We start from the raw sequence: 16,193 nt of genomic DNA on the forward strand, positions 1-16,193 counted from the left end.
TAGATCCCAGCAGTCCAGGGAACTCTTAGAACCACAAGGAAAAGGAAGAAGTGGCAAGGTGGACTGGACTGGCCTTTGTCTCTGTCCACTACTCACAGCTTGACTGCCTCCCAAGGGATTCCAAAATATTGAGTCTGAGTGAACTGCCACTTGATAGTGCATGCCACTCAGGATACTGCACCATGGCCAGAATGAGGCTAGGGATTTATAACTGAGTGATTATCATGGAAATTGTCTCCAGGAAAAAAGACTACATTTATACCATTCAACCTTGAGAAGATAAAATCAGGCTTAGAAAAAAAAAGACTAATGATCTATAGCAAATGTAGGACTTGCAATCCAAAAAGCATCCTGGGGCCTGATTATATACCTGATTTGACTCCCTGTCCAGGAGGCATGGGGTGCAGTGGAGGGGAGGGATCTCCATCCATCCTATCAAGTGACTCAGAATCTTGTGCTTATCTTAGACCTTCCTGAACAGCTCCTTGCCCTTATCCCTTTCCACTGTAAATTTGGCCTCTCTGCGGGTCTCTTTTCAGCTCCCTCTGTGTGACCTGCCAAGACTATCTTTGTCTCCTGCCACAGTTTTCTTTCTGCTTTTTCTCCATTCAACACCTCACCCAAACCCATTCCAGTCCTGCTTCTAAGAGACCCTGGAAAAACAGAAATCTCATCACATTGCCCTGCACAAATACCATCACTGAACAATAATAGTAAAATATTATTGTTAAGCTGGTGGGAACATGACGGTTTATTTTATTATTATCATTACACTTGTGTATGTATGATCTTGGGATAAAGTCCAAAAACCCCAGACTGGCATTCAAGGCTGGTTAGGATCTGGCCCTACACCCTTTTTCCAGCTCGCCTCCTGACGCTCAGCCTGCTGCAGCCTCTCTGAGCACCCAGTTCACTCCTACAGCCCTCTTTGCCTGTGCATCTCCTTGCAGATCACACTTCCCCTTCTGTCCTGTCTAGAAAACATATTCATCCCTAGATGCAAATTATCCCTGGTCTGGGACACCTTCCTAGACCCAATCTTCCCTTCTAGGTGGTGGTATGGGGGAGCTTTATGCCCTGGTGCCTGCCCAGGGATAATACACAGCAAACACCCGAAATATGTTTGGGAGAGACCAGAAAGTCTTGGTTAATAGAATAGGTACAACATTTACTTGAACTTGAGCAAGTAGGGTAATCTCTCTTGGCTTCTGCTTCTGTCTCTATAAAATGAAGGTAATAGCAGTACTTATCTCATAAGATTGGGGAAAGGATTCGGCAATAGTCTCTGTATAAACAGCTTAACACAATACCTGGCAGAGATAGAGACAGAGATGAGAGAGGGAGAGATGGAGAGAGGGAGAGAGGAGGAGAGGAGGAGAGAGAGAGAGAGAGAGAGAGAGAGAGAGAGAGAGAGAGAGAGACTCATAGATATACTTCGATCAAATAATACAGTGGATAATTAAATGGCTTGTCTTAGATTAAGTGCTTCCAAAATCTAGGAACTGCCATTTAGCTTTTTTGGAGCTAGAGAAAATCAATGATATCAAAGTCAGGATTCTTCTCTCAGACCCAGGTGGTTCAGACTTTAGGGGGTCTGGGGTATTCAAAGGTCGAGGCCCAAGGCCCAAGCCCAGATTTCTGCTTCTCTTTGGAAGAGCTGTGCAGGTCTGTGGCCGGGACCTGGTCAGAAATCCAAGGGCTAGGAAAGCATAGGGTTTGCACAAAACTCAGCTCCGGGGACAATCCTCAGTCTGTGAGGTCTCAGTGAGCTTGGAACCCCTGGGGTGGGGACTCGGCGTGAGAAAATCCGAGTAGGGTCCAATGCAGTGCCCTAACCCGCCAGCCCCGCTCCTCCCAGCACCCGCCGCCTCCTGCGTCACTGGCGCGGGCGGGGGCCGAGGGGAGGGGGCACCGCAAGGTGAGGGATCAGTGCTGCCTTAAGAAGCCGCGCGCCCCCGCCGCCGCTCAGAGCTTGCAGCGCAGCACGCGGACAGGACGTGCGGACACCGGCGCCCTGCTCCCACCGCTCCTGCCGCTGGTGCCTGGTGCCTGGTGCTGGGTGCAAGCTCACAGCCTCTGGCACCTCGAGACGCAGCCGAGTTGAGTGCGACTAGTCCTTGGGAACTGGGACGCATCTCCCGTGACGCGACGCCTCCAGCAGCAACAGGTAAGAGGCCGGCTCGGCTTCCGGCGCCGCGGCCCCAGTGCTCCGGAGCCTGGGACGCCGTCTTCACCCCATTCACCGTGCGTGGCCCGACGGCAGATACTCACTGTCCCTCGGTCGTCCTTTCGCCCTGGAGTTTTCCCTCTCGTACTTTCTCTTCTGCTTTCTCCCCATACGCACCACCACCACCACTATCAATTTTCTTGTGGGTTTCTCGTCCTTTCTCTCACTCTCTGCTTCTCATTCTCATGCTTTTTCAATTTTGCTGTTCCACGTTGCCCTGTCTCACTCTCTCTCCCTGACTCTCATTATCTGTCTCATTCTCTCTCACTCTCACTCTGTCTCTTGTTTGCTCATTCATTGTCTCTATATCTCTTTCTACCTCTCTGTCATTTCTCCCTGTCTCTCGGTGTGGCTCTCATTCTGTCTCTGTCTCTCATTTTCATTCTGTCTCCCTCTGTCTCTCATTTTTTCTCTCACTCCCTTTCTCTGCCGCTCAATCTTTCTCACTCTGTCTCTCTCAGACGCTCCCCACCAGCCCAGCACCCCTGCTTCCTCTCCCGGTCACCCCAGCTCACCCATCCTGACACCTGCCACCGCCAATACCAGGTAGGCTGGAGAATGCAGTGACAATGCCGAATTTGGGGGAAGGGGAGGGGGTCGCAACTGACATCCTCCCTGCATCCAGCCACAGCTGCGCTGCTGAGAAACTAGGAGGTTTATCCACCACAGCGCGCGGTGGCCAAGGTGGCAGCTGGTTTCCATGGCAAAATAAAGCTGACAGGGTGATAGAGATCGGAGAGAGATTCAAAGAAACACCTAGTTTAGGGATCGTTGGAGAAAGATGGAGAGAGACAGAGCTGCACACACGCGCAAACATAAACAGAAAGTGTTTAGTGAGAATCCCAGGGAGTGAGAGACAGAGAAATTGACTAAGTGCACGCGCTAGAGAGAGAGCCTGAGCAACGGAGAGACAGACGATCAGGAGGGACAAGCAGTAGGTCTTCAGAGAGCAACGGAAAGAGAGGCAGACAGCGGTAAAGAGAGAATTTAATGCACAGAGACAGAAACCGCAGGGAGAGACAGGAAAAGACACAGAGACGAGAGGATTCGAGACAAATCAAGCGCAGCGAGAGACAGAAGGACACAAATAGAGACAAAACCCGAGGGAGACACGGAAACAAGAGAGTTAGAGAGACACAGAAACTGACAGAGATACACATACAGCGAGTGATACTGAACACATGCGCTAGGAACTCACAGAGATTGTTAGGGAAATAGTCTGAGAGAAATGGAGAGAACAAGACAACATCAGGAAAAGCCAGGAAAGCGCACACTGTAGTCAGCGACAGTTAGTGACAGGCAAAGACACAGAGACAAGAGCGCATCAGAAAGAGACAGAGGGAGAGACTGAGAGACAGAGAAACTGACCGAGGTGGGAGAGAGAGACAGGAGTAACCAAGAGACAGGGAAGAGAGGAGAACTGCAGCTTTCAGAGACGTATAGAAAGTGTGCTCATGCTAACGAGAGACTGAGAAATAGAGACAGATGGCAGAGTGAGAAACGGGCGAAATAGTCGGAGAAAAACGGTAAGACACATACACACACCTCAGGAGATACAGAAAAAGTGCGCTAGTGAGAGACACTGGAGAGAAAAAGAGAAATAAACAAACGTAAACAGGCAGGGACACAGAGCGCGCGCATGCGCTAGTGAGAGAGCCAGCTGGGGAGATCACTCCAGAAACCCAAACTTGGAGACCCAGAGATAGTAGGGCAGATATGCAGGGAGAGCATGCTCACTCTCCAGCGGGAGAGACATGAGAAGGACTCAGAGAACCCGAGAGAGAGGCAGAGAGACCCAGAGAGTAAAAGAAGGATTCAGAGAAACAGCCCGGATGTAGACGGGAACCACGCAGGGATCCTGGGGAGGGGCTCCTGCAGGGCTGCTGCCAGGTGCGGAAGCGGCGCCCTCTCTGCAGAGTGACTAACGCTGCCCACATGTTTTTTTCGTCCCCAGCCTAGACAGTGAGACCAGTCCTTGCGCCTCTTTGCCGCCTGCTGGTGCAGGCTCCAAACCTGCACCCTATCTCACGAGCGTCCACCGTCGCCATGACACCCACCTGCACCAACAGCACGCGTGAAAACAACAGCAGCCACACGTGCATGCCCCTCTCCAAAATGCCCATCAGCCTGGTTCACGGCATCATCCGCTCCAGCGTGCTGCTCATCTTCCTCACCGCCTCACTGGTCGGCAACATAGTGTTGGCCCTTGTGTTGCAGCGCAAGCCGCAGATGCTACAGGTGACCAACCGCTTCATCTTTAACCTCCTGGTCACTGATCTGCTGCAAGTTTCACTCGTGGCCCCCTGGGTAGTGGCTGCCTCCGTGCCTCTCTTCTGGCCCCTCAACAGCCACTTCTGTACGGCTCTGATTAGCCTCACTCACCTGTTCGCCTTTGCCAGTGTCAACACCATCGTCGTGGTGTCTGTGGATCGCTACCTGTCCATCATCCACCCTCTCTCCTACCCTTCTAAGATGACTCCGCGCCGGGGTTACATGCTCCTCTATGGCACCTGGATTGTGGCCATCCTGCAGAGCACACCTCCACTCTATGGCTGGGGCCAGGCTGCCTTTGACGAGCGCAATGCCCTCTGCTCCATGATCTGGGGGGCCAGTCCCAGCTACACCATTCTCAGCGTGGTGTCTTTTATCATCATTCCACTGGTTGTCATGATTGCCTGCTACTCTGTGGTGTTTAGTGCAGCCCAACGGCAGCATGCTCTTCTGTACAATGTGAAGAGCCACAGCTTGGAGGTTCGAGCCAAGGACCATGTAGAGCATGAGGATGAAGAGGGAGGGAAGAAGGAAGAGTTCTATGGTGAGAGCGGGTTCCACGGCCAGAATGAAGGTGAGCTCAAGGCCAAGGAGGGCAGCATGAAAGCCAAGGATGGCAGCACAATGGCCAAGAAAGGGAGCATCGGGAACAATGAGGGTAGCTTGGAAGCCAAAGGCAGCAAGGAGGTCAGAGAAAGCAGCTTGGTAGCCAGCAACGGCAGCATGGAGGGTAAGGAAGGCAGCACCAAAATTGAGAGCGGCATGAAAGCAAACAAGGGCCGCATAGAGGTCAACCAGTGCAACATTGACTTGGGTGAAGATGACATAGAGTTTGATGAGGATGACATCAATTTCAGTGAGGATGACATCGAGGCAGTGAACATCTCAGAGAGTCTCCCACCAAGTCGTCGAAACAGTAATGACAATCCTCTGCCCAGGTGCTATGAGTGCAAAGCTGCTAAAGTGATCTTCCTCATCATTTTCTCCTACGTGCTATCCCTGGGGCCCTACTGCTTTCTAGCAGTCCTGGCTGTGTGGGTGGATGTCCAAACCAAGGTACCCCAGTGGGTGATCACCATAATAATTTGGCTTTTCTTCCTGCAGTGCTGCATCCATCCCTACATCTATGGGTATATGCACAAGACCATCAAGAAGGAAATCCAGGATATGCTGAAGAAGTTTTTCTGCAAGGAAAAGCCCCCAAAAGAAGACAGCCATCCAGACCTGCCTGGGACTGAAGCCGGCACAGAGGGTGGGACTGAAGGCAAGACTGTTCCTTCTCATGATTCTGCCACTTCCCCTTGAAGTGATTTCTAAGGCAAATCTTGAACTGTTTGCAATGCAGAAAACAGGAACAGATTTCATTTAAATGACCACATACAATCCCATTAATGCCAACCTATACCATTCCAGGCAAAGATGTTGCACACAACCTTCTCACCACAAGGTAGATAAATATATAGATGAGGTAGGAATGGGAGTCTTCTCTTAAAAGTGTGTCCCTCAAAGCATGGATTTGAGGATTCTGACTAAAATTCCCCCTCCCCAAAATTATTAGGCTCTAAATTTCTTAAAGCAACAAGGGCTATCCATTTTGGACCTGTACTTGGTGTTCTGTCTGTCTCCCCAGAACTACAATGTGTCAGCTTTCACTTTGAGAAAAAAGGAAGGTGATGACTATGAACTTAACGATTTTTTGGCTCTCAGGTCAAGAGCTCATGAGAAAAGGCTACAACCTATATCCAACTGAAAGAAAAGCAATGGACCAAATCATTCATGGAGCCCAAGAAGCAGAACCTGACTGACTGATAGATCAACATATGCGACCTACAATTTGGTACAAAGACTATTGTGGAAACTAAGACAAAGGCATTGTGTAGTTAAAATACCAAGGTTTCTAGGTCTTCTACAGGGATCCAGAAAAGCAGAAGAGGATAATAGGGCATGTTTGAAATAAGAAGTGAGTCCAAGGGAGAATATAGAGAAATAACACACATCTATGGGGCTAAACAGTTTACTTTTTTCTATAAAACCCTGGGACCAAGGTCATTCCATACAAATGGAAAATTGTCAATTGACACTAAACTATTTTCTGTCATCTATTTGAATAATAGTGGGGCAGAAATTATACCACTATTTTACAGTTTCTCTTTGTGATTGAATTGGGATGCTCACTGGAATCCTCCAAATCTCCTCTACCAGTCACATGTCGGGGGGAGGGGGGTGTTAAATAGGCCTTTTGGCCAAACAGTATTTCCAAAAAAAATCAACTAGAAGTGGCCAAAGTCCTGCAAAACTCACAATGACGGTCAAGAGTGATGTGCCATTAGCAACCTCTTTAGTGTCCATGAGGTCATAGATAATATGATCTCCACATGGAGGCAAGTAAGGCAGAACAAACATTTTCCTTTCACCAGGTACATGCATGTGTCTTTTCTACCTGTGGCTCTCTCTAAAGCCTTTAAGTTCTCTGCAGATATGGGAGAGAAATATAAGAGAGCCAGAAATAACAGACAGGATGGCTTCACAATACCTGGCAAGCATTTGACCTATTCTACATGATACTAAAAGCATTCAGTTCAGACATAGCCAAATTATTGCTGTTGAAATATATCACTTTGTGAAAACCTTTACAATATCCAAACTATCCCTAAGGTCAATACAGTGGAAGAGTTTTCAAATCTCAAACCCTGAAATTACTTTGGGTAGGGATACACCTATGTATTTCTGAGATCACACCATATTGACTTGATCAAATACCATGGAACCAAAAAATGGTCACGACAGTTTTTTGATCTTCTTGAAGATAAATAAAATAATTCTATGGCCAAACAACTGTTCATGCAGAAATCCAATATAAATATGGGTGGAGGAAGAGGAGGGAGTATTTGGTTGAAAAATAGTTAATCAGGTGGTTGTACATAATGATGGCCATATTCAGAGTTTAGCCTCATTTTTGTGTGATTACCAAGTCTATATTAGAACTCAAATTTCATTCATACAAATGCCCAGCTTTTTTATTTTTTATTTATCTCTCCCTCCTCACAGATTCCAACATGAGCTTCTCAAAAAGGAAAGGTAAACAGCAGTGTATTTGAGCTGTGAATAAGTCTGCATGGGAATTTGGGATTGCCATATTCAGAATTTAGCAAAGAAGAGGGGAGAGACCCAAATAATATTGAGCTGATCTATGTCCATGAAAATCTTATGAATTCTAATCCCATTAATTTGGAACTTGTGGTAATTCAGACAAGATATGGGGGCTGAAGTTTACCCTTGCATAATCATTTATTTTCTCTACAGAAATATATATAAAGTAAATTAATAGTTATAAATTTATTATACCAATTTATTGCCAAAGTCTCATATTGGCCTATCCTCAAAAGATGTCTGGGTAAAGACCTATGTGACCAATCCTTTAATGGGAAGAGGGGTATTGCCTTAAAGATCTGAATGGTTGAAGGAATTCAAGGTAGCTATAGCCTGCTTTTTGAATAGAAATGCTTACCTGAGTAGGAAACAGGATTTCAAACATAAGTGTCTCCAAATATTTTGTTGAAACTGAACTTCTTGTTTTATTTTTAAAGCTCAACCCCTTCAAAGTGTATCAGAGAAAATTGTTTGCCAAAATCCCAAATCAAACTGGGACCAGACCTGTACGAACGTGGTAAGTTAATTTAACAGTACACACAGTATTCTCTAGGGCACTAAGACTCACTGATATCCTTTTTTAAAGTTCCTCTTTTCCCTATTTTAGTCATTGTCCATTCTTATGTTAAATTGGATTTTTTCAAAGGTAAAAACCTGTTCGAACTAGGAGACTGGAAAAGAGGACCTTTGAATTAAGAGCATTCAGCTTTGCTGATATTTTCTTCTTAATGAACGAACAATAGGGCCTCTAGTTATCTTAGAGATGGCAACTGCTTCAAATTTTGAGCTATTTTGAATAAAACACTATCAACTTAATGAGATTTTACTGCACATACTGTTTTGTCATTTGAAAATTTGAAAGCCCACACAAAAAAGTCATCATTAGCCTCACAGATCCTCATGTGCAATAGCTTTCCCTAAATGTTTTTAAAGGACATATTTTTTTTTCACCAAGATCACTTCATGTATGCAGTAAAAATCCCATTAAAGTACAGAGGCCAGACAAACCAGACTTTGAAATGATGTGATTTCCAGTTTAATGATTTCCTTATTTTAGAATAATAGAGGATCTAGTTTGCCAAGGAGTCACAGGTGCTTTAACACACCAACAAGCTTAGGAAGGCTGTAATAAGGAGAAAGCCCTGGGCTTCTGTGACTTTTGTGATGCGAGGGTCCATCTTCTATATGGCACCATGAATACCAGCTGCTGCGTAGTCCTCTGTACTTCCAGCTCCCTGCCTACCTCCTGCCCACTGCCTTCACCTGCCTCACTTCCCCACCCCCTGCTGTGCTGGCCCTTCAAGAATACCCCTTATTTAAAGCTCTGTATGCTCACTCACTCCAATTCATCCCCTCTAAACCCAGAGCTGACAGATTCACAGGGACCCAGGGCTTATGGAAGCAAGGAAGGAGAGAAGTAAACCATAGGAGTGATCAGCAGTAAAAGGTATTTTTCTGTCTCTTCCTCAACTCCAATTCAATTTAGAGATGATAGGATACCTACTTCAAATTCAACAGGTAAGGAAAAGTGCCATTTTATAATTTAGGAGAAAGTAAGTACCTCATTTCTTATTTCAAAAAGCACCCAATACAACACATCTTTGGGAGGCACATTCAATCCTGTAGGTACTGTCCAATTATATCAGCAAAAAAATTAAAAAAAAAAAACACTAAAAATATCCTTTACCTATAAAAGGTGCCTAACATTATAAGGTCCCTAACATTACTTTATTTTATATATAATTAGCCAATTAAGCTAGGTAAAGTTACTTCAAAAGATTTTTTTCATACTATCTGAAAATTAATTTATAAGATTAAACTAGGCTTTCTTAGACTTTGCCAAAATGCTCTTTAAAATGTCGGAAATATGCCATTTGGAAGAGAAAAATTATGCATCTGATAATTTGAACTCTCCAAGATAAAACCCTCAGAGGCTGTTGGGATAAAACAAAGAGAGGAACAATTTAAATTACTGTATTGTATTTTTTCTCATAACCGCCCTCCCCCATATTTTGAGGGAAAAAAATCAAAAGAATTGTTTTCCTCACATGTCTTTTTTGTTTTATTCCTCTTTAAGAACAACCCCATGCTGTCAGGAGAGGCTTCTCTAAGCAAAATGTCTTTTCTTTCTAGAGCAGACAAAAGATTAAAGAAAGAGTTGGCTGTGAGCCAGTTACCAAGATAAGGAGAGAAAATCTGGTCAGTCATGTCTTTTAACCCTCTCCCTCCTTATCTCTGTCTCTCTCATTTTCTATGGTCCAGATGGGTGTTCTTGACTCCCTCAAAGCCCCTTCAAGTTTAGGCATGAGGAGACAGAAGCAATAAACTGCAAACAGCAGACCATAATCTAAAACTCAAAAAGAAAAGAAACCCTTGTCATATATCTGTCCAGTTACTTACAGCAGTCTTCTGCTAAAAGCAACAAGATTGGCTGAAAGAAGAAATAGGAAAGCTAAAATCCTTAGAACTTGGCCACTGATTGCCAGGTCACTGGCAAGTCCATCCCTCTTTGCTAAGTAGAATAAGGTAAATGAAAGTTGCCAATAGAAGTCAAATGTTTCCATCATTGCCTCCCAAAGCTCTCATATCTCAAAGTACACACATCAGGGGGGAAACACAGTAATTTGTGCACTTACAAGAGGTTTGCAATGTCTCAGGATTTATTACTGGGTCTCTCTCATTCTAAAATATAGATACAAACGAAATTGGGTTCAGTTTGGTGCTTCTAAGTTGAGTGGATTTCCTCTTTCTTCATCTGTGCTACAGCTTTAATGTTAAAAGTTTGGTATTTTTGTCTATTTCAGTGGTGTATTCCTTTCTGTAGTAATTCTCCTAAATGTAAGCTATAACTATATATAAAATATAAGTGTGCTTGGAGATAAGGTGCTAGATATTAGACTGTACGTGTTAGTAGATAGTGTCATCCTCGAAAATAGGTAGTATTTACATGTAAAGTTAGTTAATAAAATGCATGCAGAATTCTATGTGTGACCCACACTTTGGTCAATTTCTGAAGTAGAACATAGTCATTTATTTAAAATTTTGTATGTTTAAAGTATACTACCGGGTGTATAAAATGGCTCCAAAGTGGAGTGGCAGGAAGTGGTGCCTTTCATTCCTTAAATCCCTGGTACAGTCTATGACAGGTGGAAACTTATTCAATTGGTCATTAATGTGAACTAATTATCTTGGCTGAAGTCCTTGCTGGCAGTTCTCCACAAGACACTTGGCACTGGTATGCCTGTTTTCCATTGACTGGATGTATAGAATAAAATCATAAAAGGCAATCCTTTCCTCCTTAAAGAGAAAAGACTCCAGGATGAGCCATTGGAGTCCTGTTGGCAGGATAAAAAGAATATTGTACCCTCAAGACTCAACTAGTACCTGAATATGAACTGACAGGATTTGCATTTAGTAGATCTATATTGTGACCATCCCTGCCTTCCTAGAGCAGTACCAAAAACCATAAAAAGGCTGCTCTTGGTTTTTTTTTTTTCTTCTTTTATTGGTTGCCTGAGAGATAAGATAGAACATGGATAGATAAATAGATAAAGAGGTAGTGGGACTCCTCCAGGGGTCACAGCCAAGGTGTTTAAGAATTAAAATCATTATCAATAGCATTTGCATCAGACATGAAAAGAGAACTGTAAGATGAATTTATTATATTTTAAGAATAAAAATATTAGAACTAGAAAACTATATATATACATATACCCTCATTAAACAACTTCTAAAACTGCCTTTAAAACCAAATTTTGTGCTGCTTTGAGACTGAAAAAGTACAAAAATGCATTCAGTCAATAAATAGTTCTAATATTTTAAATTTTAGATTTAAATTTTTTCTTTTCTCTTTATAAAAGCATTGTAATTCAAAAGTGCCTTTTTAAAGGATTGCCAAACTATAATCCTGGGCCCAAGTTCCCATTGGCACAACTTACCTTCAGGTGCACAAAAAGGATGGGCTTTATCCTCTTCCTCCACCAAGAAAGATGAGAAACCTCTTCACATCCCAATCAAATTCATAAATCAATACTGTTACATGGGTCGGTAGTCTCGGAGACTCTGCCCAAGGACAAGGTTTCATATATTGGTTGGCTTTAATCAGAGCCTTTCTAAAATAGTTATAACACAGTTTTTTGCTGGACAGGAATAATGGACTCCTACATGGAAATGCAGAGAGATTGATGTTTGTGGTTTAACTAAATATTATTAAGTAATGTTTGTGTTTCTTAAATAGGTGCTGTTAATCTGTCCTTGGTAAATCTTCTTAAATATGCTAAATAAAGTCTACTTTTAATGTGTGTATCTGGTTATTATGCAGAGCTCTGTGTGAAAATAGCGACGGAGACACATAACTAGGTCTCTATCCCTTCTCTTTTGCTTAAACAGAAGAAACAGGGGATAAACTAACTGTATTACACAGTAGAATAAAATATATGGGCTCCAATATTTCACATTGTGCTATTCAATATAAGGAATATGCAGTGGGATGGGGCAGTCATCCAGATGGGCTTCCTGGAAGAGGGGCATTTACCTAGACCTCTATGAATTAAAAGAATTTCAAAGTGAGGATAGGGTGGGCTAAGTGAAAATAGGGCCAGCTGGTTGTGGGGCTCCCAAGTGCCAGTCTTTATTCTCAAGGCAGAAAGGTTTGAGCAGGGGGAGGGGAGTGAATAGTCATTGCTTTTAGGAAATGGTACTATCCGTCTCCTGGGTTGCCCCCACTGGGCTCCTGCCCCTCTCAGGCGAGGACATCTCCCTCAGCACAATTCAGCCACACCCACACCCACCTCAGTTCAGCCCTAACTTACCAGAATTTATAGAATAGGAGGGCAGAAGCATGCTCCCTCAAGCCCCAGTTTCAAAAAATGGTTCTATCTCTAACACCAGCCATGGCATAGGAAAACACAGGGCACAAATGAGATAGACAAATATGTCTAAAACCTAAAAGCCTACTATTTCCTATTAAGTTGATGTGCTTGACCTACTAGTAGCTCTTCTGGTAATCTATCAGCAGTGGTGCAAGGAACTGCATGCCTCACGCTTCTAAAGGGCATCCATGAGTCCACGCTCGGAGGCTCAGGGGGCTATCCATCTCTGTTTTAATCAAAGTAAAGTGCTCTTCTCCATTTATCACTCCAAAATCAAGCTAAATACTGACTTATACAGTGTATTTTGCGATGTTCAAAGATGGCTGCCAGGAGAATTACATGCAGCTGCCTTCACCTTAATCTATGAACACCATCCAGGCAATGGATGACGTTTTCCTGCTTCAGAAATAAATTTGTCTTTCTAGCAAACTATCATCAATGTAAATAAGAGGTCTTGTGAGCTCATATAAAACTATCAGGCAGCAAACATGATGGGAAAAGAGTCCCTGGAACCTCACTATAACACAACTTAGGTTCAGTGTATTTAGAGGAGAATGGAATTGGTTCCATTAAATCTCATAATAGCAGTTACTCCTCTCGGGCAGGGCTTAGATTATGAGACTGAATTGGAGACCATTGAGAGGATCTGAAAATTCACTGTTGAGAGCCACCTTTGACCTTCTTTAGCCACTCCCTATTCCACCATCTAGGTCCAGACCCTAGGCCTCTGTGCCACCAGTCCTTAGCCCTGATCCTTCCAATACAGACAAAGGCATACTACTGGCTGGTGCATTATTTTCTTCTTCCATGAAGTAACTAGTCAACTCCTACTTTCTTTCCCACTCTCTTTCAGAATGCACCTCTCTGAACCTGTGCCTCCTCATTCCAAGCTCCCTTTCAAGGGCAACACTACCTCTTTGATCCCTGCACATACAAACAAGTATTCCTCAGATTAAGGATGGTTTTGAGAATGTTCATGAATTGTGGGGTAACATAGTTTTCAAATGTTTTTCTCGATAAGACCAATATTTATCAATAAAATTTATCACAGAAAATATATGATTTTCATGACTGCTCCCCCTAAACTGCAAGCTTGAAAAATACTTGCAATACAAATTTCCAATATTTATGAAGTTGTGACACCTGATTACTGTTTAATTGAAACAAATAAATCCAAAAAAATTGACTCCAAAGATTTGTCCACACATAACTTATGTCAAACTTGAACATTCTCACCCTCCAAAGGATAGCAAACAGCAAAAGACAACCAACAAACAGAAATGTGAAATTTAATTTAGGAGTAAGTCAGCAAGCAGTATCTGGTATTTCATAAACTCTTAAACCAATGTACATTTTTAAAAACTGATCATCCAGATCCAAAGGTGTAATATAGTTTGTACAATAAACTCAAATGAGAAAAATTCACATTTTACCTAAGATTTATTTCACAGTAGTTCTCATGTTTTAAATAAATGAGGGAGAAAAGGAGGGAAATTTTTTCATCAGAAAAATCAGTGTATTCAACTTTAACTTTTTAAAGAAATATGCCTACCTTGCTCTAATTTGCTTTAAATTAAACCCTTTTATGGTAACTTTTTAGAAAAATATGACTTAGAATAAACCTGTTTCCCAACCTATTTTTTTTCCATACAATCAGTATTTTGTGTCATACAAATTGAGGCTAGTCAATGAGATTTTAAATTGATATATATTTAAAACATGTAATTGGAAGCATACGTATAAGTCTGTACGGATGTTCATATTGATATAGACATTCAAAATCAAGAGTGATGTGCTTGGAAGCCTTTGGGAACATTCTTTAATCCACTTTCACTGTATTGTAGATTTTAGTAATAAACCAGAAGCAGGGGGAAAAAAAACCCAACTGTCCCTGAAACAAAATGAAAAACATCTTTGTTAACCAGACCCTATAGCAAATCAAAGTAGCTATCACAAAAACACAAAACATGTCAGCTTTGAGGTGGGCTACTGATTCTCTAAATCTCAAGACTTGTAAATTATCAAATAAAAATCACCAGGCATTTTTACTGAGCAAAGAAGATGAGCAGCAGGGTTGGAGGCGGTCATCTGTAAAAGAGTGTGAGAATTCATTTGATTGAATGCTGCAGGTCTTTAACCAAAGCAAAAAAATTAAAATTGGTAGCTTAAGTTCTCTATTTCAAAAAGATACAAAGAGGTCCAAGGCTAATTTTTAATACAGTATACTTTATATAACTTGCTTCTATTTAGAAAATGTAAATAACCATTATCATTTTACATAGCAAAAGCAGGACTATGTACTTGCATACTCAGAGCATATATTGGTTTTCTAAATCAAAGTTTTGTATTATAAAAATTGGAAAATGTCCCATTTCTGTGGATTTACCCTAAAGAAATGACTCCATAGAAGAAAAAATTACATGCAAAAAGAGTTCATAATACTATGATTTATAATATTGAAAAATTAAAAACAAACTGAATGCCCCCAAATAGATGACTAGCTAAAGGATAGATTACTCAATGAAATAAGATAGTCATCAAAAATGACAAATACATGGTAGACTCACTGTGGCGATGACTTTGTAAGATACAAAAATGTTGAATCACTATGTTGTACACCTGAAACTAACATAATACTGTATGTCAATGATAATTTTAAGTAAATTAATTTTTAAAATTAAAAATAAAATTTACAAGACAAATATAAAGACTATATAGCAGCCTGGGGCAATCTTTCAAATATGGAGTTTATTAGGTGAAAAAAGCCAGTCCTTAAGCAACTGCCAGGCATCACACCAATGTGAATGTTGCATAAGCTGAAACTCATGGACTAGACAGAGCAGAGCATGGACAAAATAAGATAACTTTATATTTTAAGGTGATATTATGGAGAAATTTTTCTTTAACATAGAATTTCATTGATGTTCATATTATAAAAAAAATTCAGATGGTAATAAGGTTCAGTGACTTAATCAATGAAAACTCTAATAGGATTTCTAGATCCCACAATCTAATGTGGCCCCCAAGAAAATTCCATCATCTGGAAAAACATCTTAATAACAAGATCACAGAAAGCATTAGGCAGGGTCTGGTACCTTTTTCTTTGCCAGTTTCCAACTTAGAATAATTTTCTATTCAATATACCATCATTCCACTTCCTTCCCACCCTTCAACTCTCCTTGTCAAGAGTCAGTGTGGTGCACTGACTAAGACTGTGTGCTCTGGGGTGACACAAATCTACTCTGTTGGTTACTAGCTGTCTCATCATGGACAGGTGACAATCTTGTCAAGTCTATTTTCTCAGCTGAAAAATGGGGATAAAAATACCTATTATTAGTTTAGGTATTGCTTTTCTCAATCCAACACCTTCAAAGGGTCAGAAAATTACAGGTGTATAGCTGTCATCTAAATCAAAATCCTAGGATATTGTGAGAAACAAGGCAGAGTGAGAGAAGTCCCCAGATCTCTTCCCTTGAAACAACGATAAGTTGAACATCTAAAACTCAACAAAAAACACTCAAACTGCACACCAGCACGACTGAGTGTGGGATCTGCACATAAGAGTTACCACAGGTCAGAACTCCAGGAGTCCGGCGGTAGACTGGGAGAAACAGAAGTTGTCTCTCGCAGCTGGAGCTCCCTGCAAGAAGAGGGAAAGGGGTAAATGTGTGGCC

At 42.1% G+C, this 16,193-nt stretch overlaps 1 protein-coding gene across 1 annotated transcript; it reads left to right on the forward strand.

Annotated features, from left to right (window-relative positions):
• Window positions 1-4,273: 4,273 nt before the first annotated feature.
• On the forward strand, window positions 4,274-5,803 carry GPR101 (G protein-coupled receptor 101). The gene has a single exon (XM_039874680.1). The coding sequence runs from the start codon at window positions 4,274-4,276 to the stop codon at window positions 5,801-5,803; it is 1,530 nt and encodes a 509-aa protein (XP_039730614.1).
• The last annotated feature ends 10,390 nt before the right edge of the window (window positions 5,804-16,193 follow it).

Source organism: Pteropus medius, unplaced genomic scaffold, assembly GCF_902729225.1.
Source record: "Pteropus medius unplaced genomic scaffold, Ma_sr-lr_union100, whole genome shotgun sequence".
Taxonomy (NCBI): domain Eukaryota; kingdom Metazoa; phylum Chordata; class Mammalia; order Chiroptera; family Pteropodidae; genus Pteropus; species Pteropus medius.